Here is a 23,385-nt window from a genome sequence, read left to right on the forward strand (position 1 = left end):
TGGCAAAACTTAACTCGGCCCAGCCTATTCCCACCCCTTACACGTTTTTTTATATGACGAGGGCAAATAATTATGACTTTTACTTGGAAAATAGTTAACCAAAAAAATAGTTTATTTCTTCTATTACCAATGCAAAAACTCTCTCTTACCGATACAAATGCATTGACTCTAAATATTAACTCTTGCTTTAATGCCTAAAAATTTGACAAAGTTATAAAAAAATTCAAAAACTAAAAACATCATTACATTTATGGCATGATTAATAGTATGATTTATTTCTATTTTATTGTTTCTCATACATATATTATTTTATTTTATGACTCTCAGGATTCCTATTTTTCTTAATTTTGTCGTTCATTGTTGTTCTTAAACGTGAAAAACTATATATATTTTTCAACACCATTCATTTTATTTTTATTAAATGTTTCCTTATTAATTGAATTACACTTTATGACATTTTATTACTAAGTTAAATCATTATATATGAATTCGAAAATAAATTATCTTATATTTTTTATTGTAAATAATAAATTATAAAAAAATATTTTACTAAATAAATAATTATTATGCTCTTTCATTATTAAAATTAATTATTAATATTATTTATTATTCCCTCATTTCTATATTATTTTTCTTTTCATTTTTATAACTTTTTTAAATAACAATTCATTAATATTATGACTTCTCAATCCCAAATTATTAAATATTGTCATAACTCATATGCCAAAAGATACATTGAAAATTGTTTGTTTGTTTTACGTGAAAATAAGTTTCTTCCTGATGGAACCACTTGATGTCATAACTCGCCCCCGAACCGGACTAAACCGGTGGTATAAAGCCAAAAAAAATAAGTTTCTCCCTCCCAATAATTAAAATTTCTCACCAAAATTTTTATTCTATAAATTTTCAATTAAGTTGATAATGGACATTCAATATTATGCAAAGACCAATATAAAAAATCTCCAAAAAGAAATAGCCATCAATATGTTAATCCGTCCACTTAAATAGTGTATATATATTTTTTTGAAGAGGACTTAAATAGTGTATATTAATTTGCGATTTTATTGTTATTTTGAACTATTGGCTTACCCAATATTTTGTTACACGTGAAATATTACACAGACGTCGTTTACCTGACGTACTTATCGGATACCGCACGTGTACATGAGTACAACTGGGGAGCAGCTACACTGGCGTACACCTACCACATACTTGGAGAGGGATGCCTGTGGAAGGAAAGGACTGTGGCTGGAAGCTGTACCCTCTTAGTGGTAACAATCTTATATCCTTCTACATTTTCTCAAAGTTTATTATATATTTGTGATAGTATGTTTGATCACCATGTTTTTTTTTTCTATGTTGGATACTACAGCACTTCCTTGAAATTATTAGCTGGGGAGAGATGTCGGGTTACACTGAGGCCATGCCGCGTGCTAGAGCCTTCGCCCCCCCTCAGAGGGAACCAGGTGCCGGATCCTTACAGGAGCTGTCTTGACCGCATGGCCGCTGAGAACGTCCGATATGACTACTTTGATGATCACCGTGAGACATTTTCGTGGGATGACATCACTTTATATTCTGGATGGTTGGCTGTCAGTTCGACCACTATTGTTCTTTATCTTCTGCAACGCGTCATGCATCAGTTTGGCTACCAGCAGACGATACCCCGTCATCCTTTTGACTCCGCTCTTATCGTCATGACTCGTCAACAGCTAGATGAGGTCTTTGCAGACTGGGAGCACCACATGGTTCTTGCTGAGGCTTGGGCGACCAGATCAGAGGTAGATTGGAGCTACGTCGACGTGTATATCACCTAGTACTACAGAGTGTCACACCTATACATGATTCCCACTGCACCTGGATCACCGTGCAGGATGATGTCCGACACACATTAGTGATGCCTGTGATTTTTTTGATATCAATATTTTGATTTTATTTTATATAATGTTACTTTGATTATGTATTCAACATTATTGGCTGACGATATATACAATGTATTTTTTTGGTGTATTATTTACTATCGCCTTTAAATTGCATTACTTTAATATCCTATAATTTGATTTTTCATTTTTGTTATAAAAATTGAGTTTTTGAGTGAAATGTACGTGACTTTAAAATATAACAGACTGTTCCGTAGATACATCTACGAAACACTCTGTTTTAACACGTTCCGTAAATGTAGCTACGGAAAGAAACAATTTTTTTTTTATAAAAAAAGTACTTTCAGATGCGCATCTACGAAAATAAGAGGAATAATTGAAATTTCGTCATGTGACTAAAAGATTCACGGAATGAATTGAAATTTTCTCTTAGATTTTACATAAATGTGCCGTAACATTGAATTTTCAGTGATTGATAAATAGTGCGGATTTTTTTTTTTTAAGATCATTTGTAAATTACTTTCATATGTTTAAAAATGCTTCCTCTGCCTTTGTATTATTCTACACATTTTGATTATGATCCACATATTTTGTTTTCTTAAGAGATATAAACACTATTTTGTTTTTTATGATAAGAAGTAAAAAAATTGAATGGTGAAAATTAAAGCGCATTTTTTATTTTGTAAAATTTTTAGGAGTGAGAGATACAAATGGGGTTCTAGATTAATTGCTCTATTTTTACTTATGATGATTGACTTTCATGGGCATGTTAAATCTTAATTTGATGGGGCTCTACTTGGGCTCAAAATGTTTATATATCTAGCTATTTTAAAGATTAAGAAAATCTGTTGACTCATATAATCTCCTCCTACACTTTTTTTCTTTCTTTTTTAGTTTGCATATTTTCATTTTAATTGGAATCGTTGAGTTACATCTTAGGTGAGATTATGTGACCAAACATTAGGTGGGACTAAAAAGGTTGATTGATGAATCATGATGTGTTCAATAAACTGATTGGTTTTGGATCAATATTTGACCTAAAGAATATTGACAATGACTTAAACTTTACTTGCCTAGTTTTTTTTTTTGAACCCACTTTAATTAAAGGTTTTGCTTTCACAATACATTCATAGAGTGTCTCAATGCAATGACATATGCATGACTCCAATTCACCAGGTGCAAAGTATATATATATATATATATATATATATATATATATATATATATATATATATATATATATATATATATATATATATATATATATATATACTTTTCTGCATTGTTGCAACTTTCTTTAACAATATTCACTAATTCTAATTTTTCTTTAAAAAGTCTAATGACAAAAAACAATATACCACACATAGAAAAGTAGAGAATCACAGTTTCAAGCCGACATATAAGCATATAAAAATTTCAAACTTTTTACCATCTTTATCCAAATGTTTAGTCACAAACTCACAATAAAAATTTTAAGCCTCTCCTCAAAAAACAAACAACGTAAGCACAATAACCTAGTCGACAGATTCATTGGATTTTTTTGCTAGCTAGATTGACAAGATGTTAGTTTACTTTTAAAAAAAAAAAACTATAACTGTTGAGATGTGTCATCTATGAAATTAAAACAACTGTTTTAGATGAAGTTAAATTAGAAAAAAGGTTTAGAAAGGAACATGATTGGTGCATGATAATTTGTCTACCAAACTCAATCTCATGCACAGAAAAAAATGAGAAATATGAGACATCCTAACCGACAGTAAAAGTAGTAAAATAGTATTGTCTTATCCATTGTTAGAAAAGAAAAGAAAAGAAAAAAGATTAATATCAAATCAATATCTGTTACTATTGATAATCCTTTTTCTTTTTGAATTAAAGTTTAGTGTTACATATCAATTAGTCTAATCTTGTTTTTGGTCAAAAGATGACAGCTCTTAATTCTTTTATTTGCGAAAAAGAATTATGGTAAGTTCTTGGAACATGCAGATTCTAGAGAAAATATGTGGCAGCTTGTAATTCAACTCTGCAGAGTTATTGGAACAGTCCCTTTAAATAAAAGGGATTATTTATTTTCATGGAATAATGAATAGTCTATTCATGTACTAGCAACAATTGAATTAAGTTTCATTGAATTATTTAAAAAAATTTTCTTTTCAATTTCTCGAGATGATTCAAAGTGGATTTCATGGGGACTACAAATCTGAAATTCAAATCCATGCTTTGCATTTGGATGAAAAGCAGCCACACGTCCAATACCTGCACGTGCATCTTTATTTATATAGACAATGATTGATATATATGCTTCTTTGATTTATACCACTACTAGAAATACACGTATTACCTGCGGAATTTCCTGCGGAAAATATTCCGCAGGTATACCTGCGAAATTTCCTGAGAATTTAATAAATAAAATAAATTTCCTGCGGATCCAGCGTTGGAAGCAAATTCCGCAGGAATACCTGCGAATTTTACTGCGAAAAATATATTCTAAACAAAATATCTAACAAAAATATAAAATCCGCAGGTAATTTGGCAGGAAACTTTCCTGCGGATCTTCCTGCGATTATCAACTCCTATTAACACCAAACTGTAAATGCAATATTCACAGGTAATTCCGCAGGAAACTTTCCTGCGAATTTACCTGCGGATTTGACATTTAGATTTTTAAAAAAATTTAACCATTATATTTTCTATTTTATTAATTATATTTATGGTGTTTTTATATTTAGTTTAATTTTAATTTTTAATCTTAATTTTTTCAATGTTATTAATTATTGAACTTATATTTTAATAATAGGTATGATAGTTTTTAAAAAGTAAAATTAAAAAACTATAAAAAAAATAATAGGTATGAAAGTTTTTAAAAAATAAAATTAAAAAACTATAAAAAAAATTAATTGGATGAGATCTAGGATATAGGTGAGAATTGTTAGACTCGTTGTTAGACTCCTTCTCTAAAATTTGCAACATGAAATTTAAAGAAATGTTTTATAGATATTTTATGAAAAATTTGGTGTATATAAATTTTATTTAAACCAAAATCATATTATAACTTAGTGTGAATATTAACCATTAAGCTAATGGTGATTCAAGTTAAACAATATACTAAAATTAAATTCTCAAATGCTTCAAGTAAACAAAAGCCTATATACTTCAACTCAACCCTAACCTAACAAATGTTTGGAGTTCTCTGGAACAAAGCCTTCGTAACCCAGAAAATGCGGAATCGTTAGAGCATGGGTCACGTTTGGAGTTGACGAAGCCATCACCAGTTCCACCACGACCAGTCTTCTTCATAACAATCTGAACTCTTGCAGTCGCAACCACTGAACGAATCTCCGAACCCTAGCTTGTACTTTTTCCCTTTTCAACTCAGGTAAATTCATCTTTTGATTTTCTTAGTTTCGGTTTGACGTTTTTGTTTTTTATATCTATTATTGAGCCTAGTTAGTTGCTGAGTTAATTCAATTGGTAGGGTTTTTACTGATTTTAAGTTAGATTGATTATAAACTTAGGTATTTTTGTGAACAAGGTGCTTGTTGAAATGCCACAATGAGTTTACTTATGTTGATTTTGAGTATAACTTGTTTATACTTTCCTTCCACAATCCATTTTGAACCATTGTTTTCAGTGTTGTTAAATAGCTTCTATTATCACGAAGAAAATTACCGGTTTCTCGTTTTCAGTTTAACCTGCGCATCGCAAGCTTCTCTACAATGTTTCCGAAGATGACATGAAAATATTTTGGCAACTCATAGTGCAGAGGAGGCTTCTTGTTGTCCAGCTTTTCCACTTTAGCTGGGTTGTTTGCTTGATGTGTTGGTGCAGGTCTGATGTGGATAGTTTATGCTTTCAAGCTATTTTTGCAGCCTTGCTGCTGGTATTACCATATTAGAGAGCGGTATAGTGCCGCCACACTGAATCTGTCCACAAGCTACTTTGGTCTTCTTTATCTATGATTTTCCAGGCGTGTAGCATTACAAGCTACAAAAATCGGTTCTTCTGTATTTTTTAGACTTTAGAATCAATTGTTCTGGAATGCTGTTTCTAGCAGTGAGCTTGCTGGCTTTTTTTTTACTTCAGGGTAATAATGCAAGTGGCGTAGAGGCGTTGACACAAACTTTTGGTATATCTGGTATCATTGTTGGTTCTGATGTTTTGTTAAAGGTAATTCTTTTGTTTTCACTAGAAATTCATTGTCCTTGTGGTGGTTATGTCTGAATAGTTTGATATTTTCTTTGTTGTCTAATGAATTATTTAATGAAATTAAGTAGAAACTAACGCTTTATAATACAAGATTCTTTCTTCGGCTTTGTTGTTGCAGAGGCTCTTTCGAGATAAATAGTAGCTTTGATGAATGTAGAAGGAATCATTAGGGAACATGTCGCGAGCCATCTCCAGATTACATGTTCTTTACAAATCTGCTGCTGCTAAAGGAGCTGGTATAATCCACTTCTAACCGAAATTTAAAATTATTTCAAGTTGCTAAGTTATATGTGTGAATAAAACAGTACATGTGACAAACTGGCCTTCAAGTGTGTATGGTATACCAACCTTGTTTGTTTGATTAACTTGAAAGTGTTTGTTCTCAGCTGGATGTTGGGTTTTATAGTTATTCATGTGGTATGGCTGAGTTCATGGTAAAAGATGAGGTCAGAAAAAGTTTCTATAAGAATCCTGGAATTGCTGCTGGACTTGTAAGAATGCATTTTCATGATTCCTTTATCAGAGTAAGTCATGATACAGTCATAATACTACTTGATTAAGATAGAGGTCATAGATGGTATCATCTTAGTCCTTAACTTTAATCGTGTTGCTATTTGTAGGGGTGTGATGCGTCGGTACTTCTTGATTCGACTTCCTCAAACACTGCAGAGACAGACTCTCCAGCCAATAAACCGAGTCTTAGAGGGTTTGAAGTTATTGATAATGCCAAAGCTAAACTTGAAGAAGCATGCAAAGGAATTGTTTCATGCGCCGACATAGTTGCATTTGCAGCAAGAGACAGTGTAGAGTTGGTAAGAGATGTTCCTACATCATATGCAGGCTGGAGGACTTGGCTATGATGTTCCTGCAAGAAGAAGAGATGGGAAAATATCACTAGCTTCTGATACAAGATCAGATTTACCTCCTCCAACTTTCAATGTTAACCAACTCACTCAACTCTTTGCAACACACATTATTTATGGTAAGTTAATGTTTTCCAATTGGGCCTTGATTCATTTCAAAACTCACATTTGATGAAGGTTACTTTCAATTATCATCACTTCATTATTATTATTATTCTCCAATATTATTATTCACACTTGATGTCTAAGTTGTGGTTTCGGACAGGTTCTTCGACTTGTGTCTGGAGGAGAGAGATCTATAAGGCCTAATGATGACGAGGTGTTACTTGGTATGCAGTCAATGAAGCCATCTTCTAGTTCGCAGATATTTCATCCTCCCACTAGCACTATGATTGACGCGAATAAATGGGATCGGTCGATTCTCATGAATTCTGGCCCTTCCTTGCAGCATATTCCGCGTGGAGGACAGATGGCTCCTTTTGCACACCAATTAGCTTCAAATAAGATTAGAGATACCAATGCCGGACCTTCGTTTATCTCTCAGTTTGCTGCTGATGAAGGATCGAGAACTGGAATCAAGGGCCCTGGACTTTTAAGTTCTATAAACACATCTGCTTCTGCTAGTGATAAAATTTCATCTGCCGTGCTGCTCGGTGGAAGCAGGCCAAAGCAGTTAACTAATGTTATAGAATCATCCACACCCCCTAGGTAAATCTATCTTATAAATACAGTTGCTCAAAATGAAATGGTCACTCTCTCTGGTAAGTTTTTCCTCAAAATTGGAAAGTTAAAACAGTTTGATCTATTAGCATAAATTTGTAAATGACATACTTTTGTGTATGCAGGAGCACACACCATTAGACGCGCTCATTGCTCAGCTTTCAGCAACAGATTATACAACTTCAGCAGCACTTCAAGCCAGGATCCAAGTTTACATCCCTCATATGCTGCATTATTGAAGAGGCAATGTCCACAAGGAAACACAAACCAAAACTTGGTGATACCAATGGACCCTTCTAGCCTTGGAACTGCAGATGTAGGGTACTATATTGATATCTTGGCACATAGAGGCTTATTCACATCTGATCAGGCTCTCTTAACTACGACTGGAACAGCCAGACAAGTTAATCAAAATGCTAGGAATCCTCTTTATTTCTCTTGCAGATGTCTTGATGTCCGGAAAACCTTATATCAGAGTGATCATATTCAGGTTTGTTCTTCCTTGATAACGATTTTGGCATTTAGCCTTTTATTTAGATTTCAAATCCCTCTAAAAACGTTATTTTTTTTTCAAAAGCTAAAGTTGAGCTTGATATAGCAAAGGATCATTTGCATAATTCCATAAGGTATTTATTACTTTGACGTGCCTAAGTCTTCCATAACTATTTTACATATAAAGAACAAATCAAATTTTCATGTTTTTTCATATTTTTGAAGTGCCGGTTATTCTTTTCTTCATACAGTGCAGTGCAGTTTTCATGTTATAGTGTTTTTTTCCTTAGTTATTTATGTATCCGATCTGCTCGGTGATGTTGGTGTTTTGTTGCAGAATCGTGGATCGGTCTTGATGTCAATGGAAGCTTGTTGAAGGCGCGGATAATTGAAGTGCAGCAGAATTGTTGTTTGTGTTGACCCTGAAGATTATGATGCTGAAGCTGTTAGGGATCCGTCAAAATTGCGGTGTTGTTGTGCAGTGAAGGAGAATGGATTGAGGTGGTGGATCGGTTACTGATGATGTTGTGTACGGTGAAGAGTTGATGCAGTGATTTGAAGGTGATGGATAGATTTTTTGTGTATGGTATTATGAAGGTATATGGTGGAGTGTGAATTAATTGTGTTTTTTCTTCTTCATACAAGTACCTGTCTTGTCATATTGGTTGGTTTATTTCCCATTTACTAGCTTTCTCTTTTCTGATCTCTATTATTTGATTCCTCTGCCAAATTTTCCTTATTCCTATTATTGATTTTTTATTCTGTATTTTCAGGGTTGGAATAACAAAAGGGTTATTTCTTCGGACAAAAGTGGTCGAATTATTTTGGTGTTGGATACTACTCCATCTTCTCACAGAAACAAGGTTATTTCTTCTGACAAAAGTGGTCGAATTATGTTTTAACCCCATCTCGTATTATTTGAATTTTCTCTTAGGACTTCAATCAAAATCATTATTTTGATCATAGGTCTTAGATCATGTGAACTGAAGAGTACATTATTCAAACACAAGGGACCCATATTTTCGTTGAAGTGGAACAAGAAAGGAGATTATAATCTTACTGGAAGTTTGATACGACTGCAATTTTGTGGGATGTTCAATAAGTTCAATATAAGTTGTTGCAAGCAGAAAAATGGAAGCAACAATTTGAATTTCATAAAGGTAAATTTTTCGATATATTATTCTAGTCAAGTGTTGAATTCTATAAGAAAGAACTGTTGAGAAAACCATGTCTATAAACTTCTATTTTTTTATTAAAATTTGGGCTTTGTTTAGGTCCAACACTTGATGTTGATTGGCGCAATAATGTGTTATTTGCAACAAGCTCCAATGACACCTTTACATTTCTCTTCATATTATCTTTTCTATTTGCTCTTAAACCACTTGTATATTACACTGCAGTATATATTTATGTTTATTTTAATATATAATTTATAATGTTTTAAAATTATATTAAATTATTTTTTTAATTTGAGACCGAAATTACCTGCGGAATTACCTGCGGATTATTTCCTGCGGATTTTCCTGCGGAATTACCTGTGGAATTTTCTGCCGAAAATATTACCCACGAAGGTGTTAGCTGGGGACACAGAACCGCAGGAAAATCCGCAGGAAATGTGTTTCCTGCGGAAATTTAGCTTAAATCCGCAGGTAAATCCGCAGGAAAGCAGAGTATTTCTAGTAGTGTACAAATAATTTTATTTTCTATTAATTTTATTTTTTCAAAGTTTACAGAAAATTAAAAGTAGTTTTTGTTAATTCGGTACATTTATAATATTAGTTGTTTGGTTCAAAAATAAAAATAATCAGTAAAATGATGAGGTAATGTTTTGTTGAGTTGGATTTGTGTTTCTCGTGCGGGTGGAAAGGGCGTTGGTATGTAAGATTAACACTGAAACATCCAAGTCAGTGAGAGAATAATAAATAATATCAAAGTAAAAGTAGATTTGAAAAAAATATCTTTCACTTCACGTGGATACTTTATATACGAAAGTTGGTTAGGGTATCCATGATCTGGATCAAATATGAGGTTTACCTTATTAGGCCTTTGGGCAACTAAGAATAGTTGTCCCCAAGGATTCTCGTGGCGTAGCAAAGAGAAGTCTTTCAAAAAATTGGGTCTAACTCTTTGTACTGGGGTCAGTGTTGAGAGAAGTGGAAGAGTTTTGGTAGCTGTCATGAGTAATCTAGGGATCAATTGCATTAAATGCAAGTTTCTTCATTGAGACGTTTAGCATGAATTTTCTAACACATGACCCTAGGTTTCTAGACTAGGGTGTGATGCCTCCTCCTAGGATGCTCAAATGCATTTAAATATCATTGTATTTTCGAGCCGAAATTCAACCATTGTTTTGTGTCTCCCCATTTTCTGCGTCATTCTATTTGGTGAAATAATCTACTTCTACGATCAGAAACTTAAGTTGTTCCGACATCAAAGGAAAGGGGTTGAGGATGTCCATCCCCCATTGTGAGAAAGACCAAAGTCTTGTCAACATGTGTAGCTCTGACGAGGAGCGTTGTGAATGTCTCGGTGTCATTGGCATTGGTTGCATCTATTCACATACTTCTTAGCATCATGAACTGTGGTCAACAAATAGTACCTAACTTCGAGGACTTTCTTGTCCAAAGCGCAGACACCTAGGTGTTGTCTAGCTACTCTTTCATGCACTTTGGAGAGAGTGTTGACAACTTTTTTTCCTTTTAGGCAGTTCAACACGGGGGGCTCGCAACCCACGAGCTGGAAATCTTTCCTCGACTTAACACTTGTTGCTTCCTTCTCAGCAAACAATGTGAGGACAGTAGTAACTGCTTTGTACTTAACTTGATTATTAGTTGTAGAAAATTCAAAATGCATGAACACTTCGATCATTAAACCAACTTCACTCTCCAAGATTAGCCTAACTGCACTTCCACATCTGTTGGATTACCCATTTGTAAATACTATCCAGGTATAAGCTGACTCGTGTGTGCCTGGGGTCATTTTTGTTATTAAGAATGAAAATACTTGTGCCTTCAAATCTTTCTTTTACTCGTAGGAAAAATCAAACTCAGAGATATCTATAGACCACTTTGTCAGTTGCTCAGTTGGATCCGATCGGAGGAACACCTCATTTAGAGGTAAATGGTAAGTCGTTCAACAAGTAACATTGTAGTTTTATGGATGTCATTACTAAAGCTAATATTGTATTCTCTATCTTTTGATATCAGGTTTCTGGTCTGACCAATGCTTTTGAGATGAAATAGATTGGAATTTGGTAGCAACTCGACTCTCTTACAAGAACAACGATGATAACCTCATCGAACACAATAAAACAAAGGTACAAAGATTCCTAACTGTTGGTCTAGGCTGTACCATTGGATTTTATATGGTCGTCTTTAAGGATGTGAATGTTGGAACTCTAGGGTCCACTCAAAAAGTGCTTATTTCTTCAAAACCTTGTAAAATGGTATATCATGTTGTGCCAGATCCAAAACGAATATGTTTAAAGCTGTTAACATTGCATTCGACTTCATGAATTCCTTCTTTGTCATCAGTGACACCATAAGAATGACCACCTCTTATTTATGCGAATTCGATTATATGCCCTTCCGTGTCAAACAAAAACCCAAGAACTTATTGGCCCTTAAGGTTCACTTTTCTAGGTTCATCCTCATATTATACTGTTGGACCCTTTGGAACATTCAAGATGTTGGTCCTATTTTCCCTCGGTGTTGGACTTAATGATCATGTCATCCATGTGTACCTCCAGTATTTTTCATATTTATTCTGTGAAGACCTTTTTCATTATCCTCTTGTATGTTGCCTTTGCATTATTCAAGCCAAAGAGCATAATATTATACCGATAGTTGGCTTGCTCAGACATGAAGGCCGTTTTTTCTTTTCCCTTTCCGTACATGGGTATTTGATTGTAATCGGAGTATGCATTCATAAACGTCAAAAGCTTATACCCAGGAAAATTGCTGACCAACTTGTCTATACTTGGGAATGAGTATACTTCTTTAGGGTATAATTTATTAAGGCCGGTATAATCAACACACATTTTCCATTTCTCTAAAGCTTTCTTGACTAGCACCACATTTGATAGCCATTACGTGTACTATATTTTGGAAATAAAGTTAGCATCTTGTAACCCCTATAATCTCTTCGAGGTCGCCTCGTCCATTTTGGGAGACTATTTCCTTCTTCTCTGGGACACGTACTAGGCGCTAGGATTAATTTTCAACTAGTGACACACCACACTAGGACTTATGCTTGGCATCTTTTAGGGAGAGACGGGAAATGGATCAATGTTGCCCCTTCGTAATTGAATCAGTTCCTGCTGTAGTCATCAATAATGAATAATCCATACTTCTTACCATGTCCTTTGAAAATTTCAATTTCAAGTTTTATAGTTGGACATTGTTAAGTGTCAAGAGTAGTTTGATTATCATGTAAAAATGTGACACTTTTAAGCCCTTTTCTATGTTTTTGAGTAAAATAGCTTATGTAAATAAGTGATTTTGGCAAATGTGAATATTCGCTATTTTTAATGTGTTTGCTAGTGCTTCAGTGTTTGGTGATCGCAAAATTGCAGAAAAGTCGGGAAAAAGGCCGAAGAATCGATGATTTGGACAATGCTGAAGTTATCAGTGCTTGGAGATATTCGCCCGGCGCATGACTTGGAGGCGAGCGTCCGCCCGACAAGCTGTAGGCGAGCTAGCAGGCGAAGGGGGAAAAATTTTGGCCTCCTTTCTGCCTTGGAGCGCCCGACGGAGCATTTGGCTCGCCGGGCGAGTGAAGATATTTTAGGCTTCTCCTTTTGCGCTGATTTGTGTCACGTGGGCTTCGTCCGACGAGTAAAATGAGCCTCCTGACGAATCTGGGCAGATATGCCATGCTATTTTAGTACTTTGTAGATATTTTATGGAAGGATCCATCTTTTGTTTTCTCTCTCTTGACCAAAAATACCCCATTTGTGTGCAAAAACCCTAATTTCTTCATTTCTAACCAAAATCATAGCTTTCAACCATCAATCTTTGAGACTTCAAGTTTGATGTTCATAAAGCTTGATTGTTTACTTGTTGCTCAAGTCACCATGAAAATGGCTGGCTAAATCCTTCTTGGTGTCAAGATTAGAGGTAAATAATCTTTCTTGTAGTATGTATTTCTCTTGATACTTTGTATGTGAACAAGTGATGATTAATATATGGTGAAAAACCTTGTGTTTATATTTATATGTGATTTGAGTTCTTATTAAGATATAATTTTCAAGTCTTGAACTAGGTTTTTCATCTATCAACAAATAAAGTGTAGAAATAGTGAGTTGATATTCACTAATATCAAGCTTTGAATGTTATCATTTTGATAGTTAGATTGAGAGATCATCTAAGGATCAAAATGGTAAAACTCACAATATGGTTTAGGAATAAAACATATTGAGAAGATATGTGATTATATTTATCATTTATGACTTCACATGCTCTATTAAGAAAATACATATGAAGTAGATTATTGAACCCTAAACTTTACATGCTTTTACCAATCGTCTTAAAACCAAAACTCTCTCGATACTTGATACTTTTATGAGATACAACAATTCCATTACTAAAACCAAAACCAAAACCTTTTATGAAACTTAAGCTTAAAATAATTGTAAACTGTAAAACGACGGTAATATCTCACCAATCCCTGTGGAAACGATAATTAAAAAGTACTCCAATATACTTTCAACAGACATGTAACACATTTTACTTTTTTTACCCTTTCAACTAATGTGTCATAAATATTACAAAGCTCATCAACTAGAGATGTATGCGCTTCTTTAAGAGATTCTAAAGCGCGATTAGGACTATTTATATCATTTTCAAGTTTTAAAATTATTTGTTTTGGAAATAAATTTTTATAAATACATTTCTAGAATCCGGATACATATCATTAAATGCTTATGACAATTCACTATATGAATATTCATTATCGGATTCAGAAGTATATATCTTTGACATTTTACCTTTCTTACGTGCCATCAAACATAAGTTGGCATATTCATTATCTAAATTTGTGCAAGAATCCGAGGAAGAGATCTCATCCTCTTCTTCCCATGCGATGTACGCTCCATGATATTTGGAACTTTTTCCTTTCGTCTTGTAGAATTCCTTATCGTTCTTTTATGTTTGGTGAGACTTGGACCAGTAGTTCTAAATTTTCCCGATTTACTGCACTCCTAACAAGTAATGTCATCGTCCTTTTTCTTTTGTTCTCGTTATAGATGGTGAGTATTTATGAAATTTATAAATCCTTTTTCGGAATGCTTGACCTTGTGTCTTTTCAAATATCTATTGAAGAGTTTGATGAATAAACCAATCTTCTCCTTTTTAGTAGCTTCTTCATCAGAGTTATCACTTTCTTCCTTTGACTTCTTCCTTTAGAATGACAAAGCCTTCAACGAAATATCATATTCCTCTTATTTCCTTTTCTCTTTCTTTTTCAACTTTACTTCTCTATCAGCGAGTCGTTTCAGTTCATTTTCATACTCAACTAACTTGCCAAACAGCTTTATGATATCCAAAGTATCAAGACTATTAGATTCTTTTATAGCGATAACCTTTGGTTGCCACTCCCTACACATAGATCTCAATATTTTGTTAGCATAATTTTTGTTAGAATACGTTTTACCTAAGTTGCTTAGTTTGTTGATTAAGTGGAGGAATTTAGTTTGCATGGAATTCACAGATTCTTCGGGTTCCATACAAAATAGTTCGAACTCCTCTGTAAACATATTAATTTTAGAATCTTTGACGTCATATGTTCCCTCATAGAGAGTTTGGAGAGCGTCCCACATATATTTGGCACTTGTATGATGTGAAATAGCATACATATGTTTCTCGCTTTCAAATCATATGGAGTCTTTTTAGTTTCATCATCATTCCAATCTTTTAGGTGTTTTACAACTCCATCAGCACCCGTAGGGATAAATGGTCCCTCGGTGGCGGCACACCAAAAGATTTTGTCAACTAATAGTAAGACCAACTCTTGATGCCAATTGATGGGTGGGAATATGGATTTAGAAAACAGTCTAGGGAGGAGGGGTGAATAGACTAAAACAAAATTCAATTATTTTTCAAAAATGAATTATCGGAGGTTTTTAGAGTTTGCGCGCGAAAGATTTAAAGCGAAAAAAATGAGAATTATACTCGAATTGAAATTGAATCATGTAAGCACTTACACTACAAGAAACAAGCTCCCTAGCTGCTTAATATAGTGACGTGATTATCACGTCTTATAATAATGGTTGTTCCGACGTGATAATCACGTCACTACATAATATATTAATAAAGTATTACAAGTTACATATTAAATGGGTGTGGCAGCATATTTAATTTAAAAAAAAATAGTGGCATTATCATCACGTCGCTACTTGAAAAAATAAAATAAAATAAAAATGGGCGGTGGATTTCAAATGGGGGGAGTTTGAAAAATTTTCAAATTCAAACTAGAGACATGATATTCACGTCGCTAATAAAGTAGCCTGACTCAAACAGACATTGTGCAGTCTGTTGTTGACCGTTGGCTGACTAGCGACGTGTATTCCACGTGTGAAACTAGCGACGTGAAATACACGCCTCTGATTGGCAGACATTTGCAGCGTTTTGCAGAGCAGGTGACCGTTGGCAAACTAGCGACGTGATTTGCATTTGGCAAATTAGCGACGTGGCATTCATGTCGCTGGTTCTATTATATGTTTCCCAGAATCCCTTCACCATTTCATTTGCTTCGTCTTGCCAAACCCTTCACCATTTCATTTCTCCCAAACTCCTTCTCCATTTCATTTCTCCCAAACTCCTTCCCCATTTCATTTCTTCCCCATTTCATTTCTATAATTTCATAAGGTATTTCTCCAAACCCTTTTAATTTCTTACCTCATTTAATAAAATTTGTTTTGCTATAATTTTGTTAGTAAAAATCTGTTTGTTGTAGGTATTTTTACTGTGTTTGGAGGAGCTTCTAGAGGAACTTTTGAAGGAATAATAGAGGAAGATAGAGGTATTTTTAGCATTTACTTTTAATTTAATTGGTATTAGCTATAGTTTTTGTATTTGTAGGTATTATTTGTTTTATTATACAGTTTAATAAAATATACATTAAATTTGTTATACATTTTATTTGTTTTGTATTTGTAGGTATTAATTGTTGTTTTGTTATTTTTTATTAAATCTGTTATATATTTTGTATGTGTTATTAGGAAGATAGAAATAATTTGTAAATATAATTTTTAAAATAATATATATATATATTTTATTGAAAAAAAATATTGGTTTTAATAAAAACAGAATATATATATACAATGAATAAGGTTAAAGGTTTTTAAACTGTTATTATATTTAAAAATAAATAAGGAACTTTCTTTTTTAAAAGGTTATTTATTTGTTACTTTTTTTTACTAAAAAGTATTTATATTTAAAAAATGAAATGTTTATTATAATAATTAATATCTATTAAAAAATTAAAAAAAGTTAGAAATTAAATTATTTTGAAAAAGATATTTATATAAATAGATTAATTATTTAACATGAGTAAAAAAAACATGTTGAAAGATTTTATAGTAATAGATTATAAAATCTTAATTTATGTTGAAATATTTTTAAAGTTGATTGTTATATATAATTTTACTTAAAAATTGTCTATATGTATTAAAAAATTTATTTTATATATATATATATATATATATATATATATATATATATATATATAACACAATATTATATGTCTTAAAAAAATAAGTTTTTTTAAAGAATTATAAATAAAAAGCTGAATATTATATGTTACTTTTTTTTAAGCTGTTATTATATTTAAAAATAAATAAGGAACTTTCTTTTTAAAAGGTTATTTATTTGTTACTTTTTTTTTTACTAAAAAGTATTTATATTTAAAAAATGAAATGTTTTTTATAATAATTAATATGTATTAAAATTTTAATAATTATTAAAAATGAAATGTTTTTTTATAATACTTAATATCTATGTAAACTAGAGATGTAATCAAATAAATTATACAAATTTAAATAGATGTAAACAATGTGATGTAGTATTTTTTTAATACCTATCTTCTTTTAAAATGATATTGTTTTAAAATTTGTTTAGTTACATGATGTGATGTAGTAGGTTGAATGATTTAATATATAGTTAAATTTTAATTATAGTTACTAAAAAGATAATGATTGAATATGTGCAGTATGGAATATTATTTGTACTATCGTAGTTGGATGTACGATAGATTGTATCCAGGAAGAAGTGGACTTAAACCCAATTTTATAGAAGGAGTTAATGGGTTTATAAAGTGGGCGTTTGCTCAGGAATGTTGTCGAAGCGAAGGGGGAGTTAGGTGCCCTTGTCTTAAATGTGACTGTAGATGTATAATTAGTGACCCAGAGGAAGTAGAACGTCATTTGTATAGAAGAGGTTTCATTGAAAATTATTGGGTTTGGACGTCTAATGGTGAACAACTGCCGATGAATGTGCCAGAGACTAGCAATACGCATGCTTCAAGCAGTCGTCCGACTATGGAATACGAGGAAAATTTTAATCTGATTGGTGACATGGTTGAGGATGCTTTCGGTGTGAACGTGACCTATGATCAACCTGAAGATTTTGATGGGGAAGAGTTGCCGAATGAGGAAGCACAAAGATTTTATCAGTTGTTGAATGAGATGAATATACCGTTGTTTGAGGGGTCGTCAGATTCAAAGTTATCAATGTGTGTGAGATTATTGGCTGCCAAGGCAAATTGGAATGTCCCTGATAGGTGTTTGGAATTCTTCATAAAAATGATGTTGGACTCAACTGCAACGAAAGACAACTTGCCTAAAACTTTTTATGAAGCAAAGAAGTTAGTGTCGAGGTTGGGTTTAAGTGCAAGAAAAATTGATTGTTGCACTAATGGTTGCATGTTGTTTTATGACAATGAGTTTGGTACTAATGATGGATTGTTGGAGGAATGTAAGTTCTGTGAAAGTCCAAGATATCAAGTCCAAAGTAAAGCCATTAACCGTCAACAAACACGTGTAGCAGTGAGGTCCATGTTTTATCTCCCGATTATACCAAGGTTAAAAAGAATGTTTGCTTCAATGCATAGTGCAAGTCATATGACGTGGCATCATACAAACAAAACAATTCCAGGCACTATGCGACATCCATTTGATGGCGAGGCATGGAAGCACTTTGATCGGATGCATCCTGATTTTGCTGCAGAACCTAAAAATGTCAGGCTGGGATTATGCTCTGATGGATTTACTCCGTATGTCCAAGGGTCGGGAACTGCATATTCTTGTTGGCCAGTTATTGTAACCCCTTACAACCTCCCTCCCGAGATGTGCATGACAAAACCATACATGTTTCTGACATGTATCATTCCAGGCCCGTCGAGTCCAAAAGCTGGAATTGATGTCTACTTATAACCTTTAATTGATGATTTGAAAAGGTTGTGGATTGGAGAATGCACTTATGATATATCCCGTAAACAAAATTTTACTTTGCGAGCTGCCTTAATGTGGACAATTAACGACTTTCCAGCATATGGCATGTTGTCTGGTTGGGGACGCATGGCAAAATGGGTTGTCCGCATTGCATGGAACACACTAAGGCTTTTACGTTGGATAAAGGGAAGAAGAGCTCGTGGTTTGACTGTCACCGCCGATTTCTACCAAGAAATCATACCTATAGAAAAAACAAGACGGATTTCAAAAAAAACGAAGTGGTAAGAGATCATCCTCCACCTCGATTGTCACCAGGTGCTGTATGGGAACAAGTTTGTGATTTTCCAAAAGTCACAGATATTGGTAAAGCATTTAGAATTCCAGGATACGGGGTCGACCACAATTGGACAAAAAGAAGTATATTTTGGGACCTCCCATATTGGAAAGATAATTTGTTGCGCCATAATCTTGATGTTATGCATATTGAGAAGAATTTTTTTGATAATGTATTTAACACAGTGATGAATGTTAAAGACAAAACAAAAGTTAAACCATGTCTTGATCAACTGCGTTGAAGTTAAACCATATCTTGAGTAAGTATACCCAACTATTTTATTTTATTTATAGTGTGAAAATAACCTTGAAACTTATAGTGTGTTTTTTTTAGGGAATTCAACAACTTCTATTTGCAAAGTACCGGTGTACAATCAACATCCAGTGTCATTCATGATCAATTTCCAATATGGTTCAAACATAGATTGTCAGGTATTGTTACACCGACTCCAGAAATACTCCATTTGAGAAGTTTATCTGAAGGCCCTAATCGAAGCGCAAACGAATGGCACACGTATTTCGTGAACGGATATAAATTTCACACTGAGACTTGGACTGAAGGGAAAAAAACAAAAAACAGTGGTGTATTTGTAAAAGGAGTTACTGATGGGGGTGAAGATGACTTCTATGGCTTTGTTAAACATATCTACTAGTTGGAATACAATTACTTGGACTCCGAAAATAAAGTTGTCTTATTTTATTGTGAATGGTATGATCCAACTAGAGGCACAAAAATAGACAAGACATATGGTACTGTTGAGATTCAAATGGGCCGAAGGTACAAACAGTATGACCCTTTCATAATGTCACATGTTGTTAGGCAAGTTTATTATGTTCCTTATCCTTCATTTGTGCCACATAAACGAGGGTGTTGTGTTGTAATTAAAACAAAACCATTGGCCCATATTGAAAGTGGCGATCTAGTGGAAGATCTTCCTTTCCAAGTTGATGAAGTTGGACCAATTAATGAGGTGATTGCAGTTGAACAAATTACAAGTTTGTCTGATACAACAGTTGAGGGGTATGAAGTTGATGCGTCTATATTGTTGGTTGAAGATAATATCGACGGAGAGCATGATGAGAATGTCACATCAGATGACGAGAATGATATGGATGAAGAGCATGATGATAATGAGAATGATACGGATGAAGAGCATGATGATAATGATAATGATGTATATTAATGAGAACATGTGTTTGTAATTATACTAATGAACCATCTATTGAATGTTTTAATGAAGATATATATATTAATGAAAATGTGTGGTTTGAATATTTATATATTTGATTAATTGCGTATTCTATATAAATAGGTAAAATGCGACCCCAATCTGAGAAGACTAAAGGTAGACGTCCGAGGGTAGTGGTATGCGAGGCACCTCAGACGCCAGTATCTTCCCGCCCACAGACTCAGCCAGACCGCATGTCTTTGGCCAGCACTCAGCCTCTTATGCCATTACTCTCCTCTCCATCTTTTATTAGCCCACCTAGTTATTCATTTCAGCATACTGGGGGACCTAGCTATCCATTCTAGCAGACTGGGGGACCTAGCTTTCCATTCCAGCAGACTAGGGGAGCTAGCTTTCCATTCCAGCAGACTGGGGGACCTAGTTATTCGTACCAGCAGAGTGCTGGACCTAGCTTTCCACCACAGGTCCCCCCAGGTTTCCAGCAGACAGGGGGATCTCGCACCACACATCCGACACAGGTGCCCCCATCCTTCCAGCTGACAGGGGGATCTCGTACCACACATCCGACACAGGTGCCCCCATCCTTCCAGCAGACAGGGCGATCACGCACCACACATCCGACACAGGTGCCCCCATCCTTCCAGCAGACAGGGGGATCACGTACCTCACCTACCACACATATACCTCTAGGCGGGGATGATCATGTGGAGGTAGATCAGGATGATATTGAGCAGGATGAGGATGATGTTTTGTTAGATGGCGATAATCTTCAGGGGGACGATAATCCGGATGAGATTCAAATCGTCGATGGCAGATATTATATTACGCCTGTCGGACATAAGTAAGTATCTTATTTATAATTTTTTAATTAATATAAATTTTTTATTAATATAAATTTATATTTAACGCATGCTAATTCAAATTATTGTTGTTTAGTTTTACTCCGAGTCGGACAGCTGCAAAGTGTGTGAGCTATGTGATTCAGCAAATGTATAAAGATGCTTGGACGAGATTTGGAGAAGTTCCAAATAGGGATGATTGGTTTAAAAAATTTAAGGTATAATTAATTTGTTTTTGAATTATTATTTATTTAAAAAAAATATTATAATTTTCTAACTGTTTATCTTAATGTCAACAGGAAAAGTGCACATGGGATGTTTTGAGCGAGAAGGCTGTTAAGAAAGTCTTTTTTACTAGAGCATCAAAAAGACTTTCTGACACCTTACGACGTGTTAGAAAGCGTTGGGAACGTGATAGTAGTTATCCCGCTTGGATGGGCAAAGACACTCTTGATAAACTTCTGGTCTATTGGGATTCACCTCAACTTAAAGCTAAATCTGAAAGTGGCAAAAAAATGAGGGCATCTGAAAAAGGTGGGCACATTAATGCTGGTGGAAGTATAAGCACCTACGAACATATGCGACGCATGGTAATTACTACCACTTATATATTGAAGTTATGTTTTGATTAATTATTATATATGTATTTAAATAAAGTTCATTTTATTATTTAGGAAAAGAGGTTGGGGAGAAAACCACTCATGGTTGAGTTAGTTAAGGAGACTCGGAGGAAAAAGTCGGGAGAGTATGTTGATGAGAGTACACGACAAGCTTTGGTAAGTTATTCAATTTACATTATGAATATTTTTTTTTATTTTAATGACAACTTTGTGACGTGATTTTCATGTGGCAACTAAGAAGTTGCAGCATGATTTACATGTGGCAACTGAGGTTGTGGCATGAGAATCACGTGACAACTGATTTTTATTTTATTTAAGTTAATTTAATTTAAGTTTTATATTTAATATTTTTATTGTATGTGTAGGAGGATTATCAAGAAAGGCTTGTACGATTTTTGGTCACTAATCCGCAATTTACTCCTAGCGAAGGACAACCGCTTCATCCAGATGTTGATTTTCATATTTGGAATGAAGTCATTGGCGGAAAAGGTCCTAATGGATGTTTTTTTGGTGGTGGAAGTATGGCGGAATGCTTGAGAAGTGGTGATAGAAATTTATTTGAAAGAGTAAGAGATGGGGAAGGAACGTCACGCCCAGCACAATTGTCCCCGCAAATGATGGAAACAATAAGACAATTGCCGGTAAGTGAGGCGAGACGCGAGTCAGAGCAACGTGAGATGGCGTTAAAAGCCCAATTAGAGGAGCAACAACGGCAAATAGAGGCAATGACGAAGAGGCAAGCGGAGATGGAGGGGCAACAAAGCCTAATAGAGAGAATGGCCAAGAGGCAAGCGGAGATGGAGGAGCAAATGCGGCTATTTATGCAATTCCAGGGAAGCGGTAATCAAATGTTTGGTGGAAACGTTGGAGTTGGTGGTGCCTCGACAAATCAACAAGATAATGATGAAGATTTAAACCTTGATGATTTTCCCGATCCAGGAGATACTTAATTATTATGTAATATTAATTATATTTTAGTTTTAGTTTTAATTTTAATGTATGAAACATATTAAATTTTAATTGATGTATGATAAATTTTAATTTATATTTTGTTTATTACTTATATTTTAAATTTTATTATATTATTCAATAAATATATTTTATTAATATTAATATTCAAATTATTTATTAATTATATTTTATATTTTATTATATTAATTATAATTCATTATTAATAATAAAAACCTTTTTTAATAATTAAAATTAAAATTTTTTTATTAAAAAGAATTATGCTTTGTGACGTGATATACATGTCACTATATTTGTGACATGTTTATCACGTCGCTAGATGCATATTAAAAAAAAAGTTTGTTTTGTAGTGGCATGTTTCCCACGTCACTAATCAGTGGCATGAAAAACACGCTACAAACTTTCTCCGTTACTTGTGCCATCCCTGCAAACCTGCTGCATGTCTACTGTGCCAGAATTGTGAGTTGGATTGTGTGTAGGATATAGCGACGTGAATTACATGTCACTGAATAGTGACGTGAATGCCATGACACTACTAGTTTACCACCTTTCCCCCTGCGACGTATTCTTTCACGTCGCAAATTATGTGGGGTGACGTGATATTCCTTTTTGTGGCGTGGGAATCACGTCGCTGGAGAGAACATTTTTTGTAGTGTTAATCACTTCACAAATATCAAATATGATCTAATGATGATATACAACGATATTTAACTGATTCAGTTGTATACTCCACGAGATGTGTTTATACAACGATTCAATTTAACAAATTTTAAACTCAACAAGTCTCACAGATTTTAATCACCACTAAAGTTCGATTAAGTTCCAATTC

The 23,385-nt window shown here is 33.9% G+C and overlaps 2 protein-coding genes and 1 pseudogene across 2 annotated transcripts; all 3 read left to right on the plus strand.

Annotated features, from left to right (window-relative positions):
- The first annotated feature begins 4,960 nt into the window (after window positions 1-4,960).
- Window positions 4,961-9,631, plus strand: LOC131596465 (peroxidase 5-like; annotated as a pseudogene).
- LOC131598558 (peroxidase 5-like) lies at window positions 7,692-12,815 on the plus strand. The gene is made up of 4 exons (XM_058871145.1): window positions 7,692-7,707; window positions 7,792-8,156; window positions 8,932-9,021; window positions 12,708-12,815. The coding sequence occupies exons 1-4, from the start codon at window positions 7,692-7,694 to the stop codon at window positions 12,813-12,815; spliced, it is 579 nt and encodes a 192-aa protein (XP_058727128.1).
- A 7,441-nt stretch (window positions 12,816-20,256) lies between these two features.
- Window positions 20,257-22,537, plus strand: LOC131598559 (uncharacterized). Its single transcript, XM_058871146.1, has 6 exons — window positions 20,257-20,304; window positions 20,476-20,969; window positions 21,065-21,185; window positions 21,267-21,557; window positions 21,642-21,743; window positions 21,953-22,537. The coding sequence occupies exons 1-6, from the start codon at window positions 20,257-20,259 to the stop codon at window positions 22,535-22,537; spliced, it is 1,641 nt and encodes a 546-aa protein (XP_058727129.1).
- The last annotated feature ends 848 nt before the right edge of the window (window positions 22,538-23,385 follow it).

The sequence above is a fragment of the Vicia villosa genome, linkage group LG4 (assembly GCF_029867415.1).
Source record: "Vicia villosa cultivar HV-30 ecotype Madison, WI linkage group LG4, Vvil1.0, whole genome shotgun sequence".
In the NCBI taxonomy this organism is placed as follows: Eukaryota; Viridiplantae; Streptophyta; class Magnoliopsida; order Fabales; family Fabaceae; genus Vicia; species Vicia villosa.

What these genes read in the sequence shown, in the direction of transcription:
- LOC131598558 (XM_058871145.1), top strand. An exon ending in ATCAGAGTGATCATATTCAG is followed by an intron (nt 8,157 to 8,931) that starts GTTTGTTCTTCC and finishes CTGTATTTTCAG; the next exon opens with GGTTGGAATAACAAAAGGGT. An exon ending in CATCTTCTCACAGAAACAAG is followed by an intron (nt 9,022 to 12,707) that starts GTTATTTCTTCT and finishes CTAGTGCTTCAG; the next exon opens with TGTTTGGTGATCGCAAAATT.
- LOC131598559 (XM_058871146.1), top strand. Translation starts at nt 20,257, where the DNA reads ATGCGACCCCAATCTGAGAAGACTAAAGGTAGACGTCCGAGGGTAGTG. An exon ending in ATTGGTTTAAAAAATTTAAG is followed by an intron (nt 21,186 to 21,266) that starts GTATAATTAATT and finishes TAATGTCAACAG; the next exon opens with GAAAAGTGCACATGGGATGT. An exon ending in ACGAACATATGCGACGCATG is followed by an intron (nt 21,558 to 21,641) that starts GTAATTACTACC and finishes TTTATTATTTAG; the next exon opens with GAAAAGAGGTTGGGGAGAAA.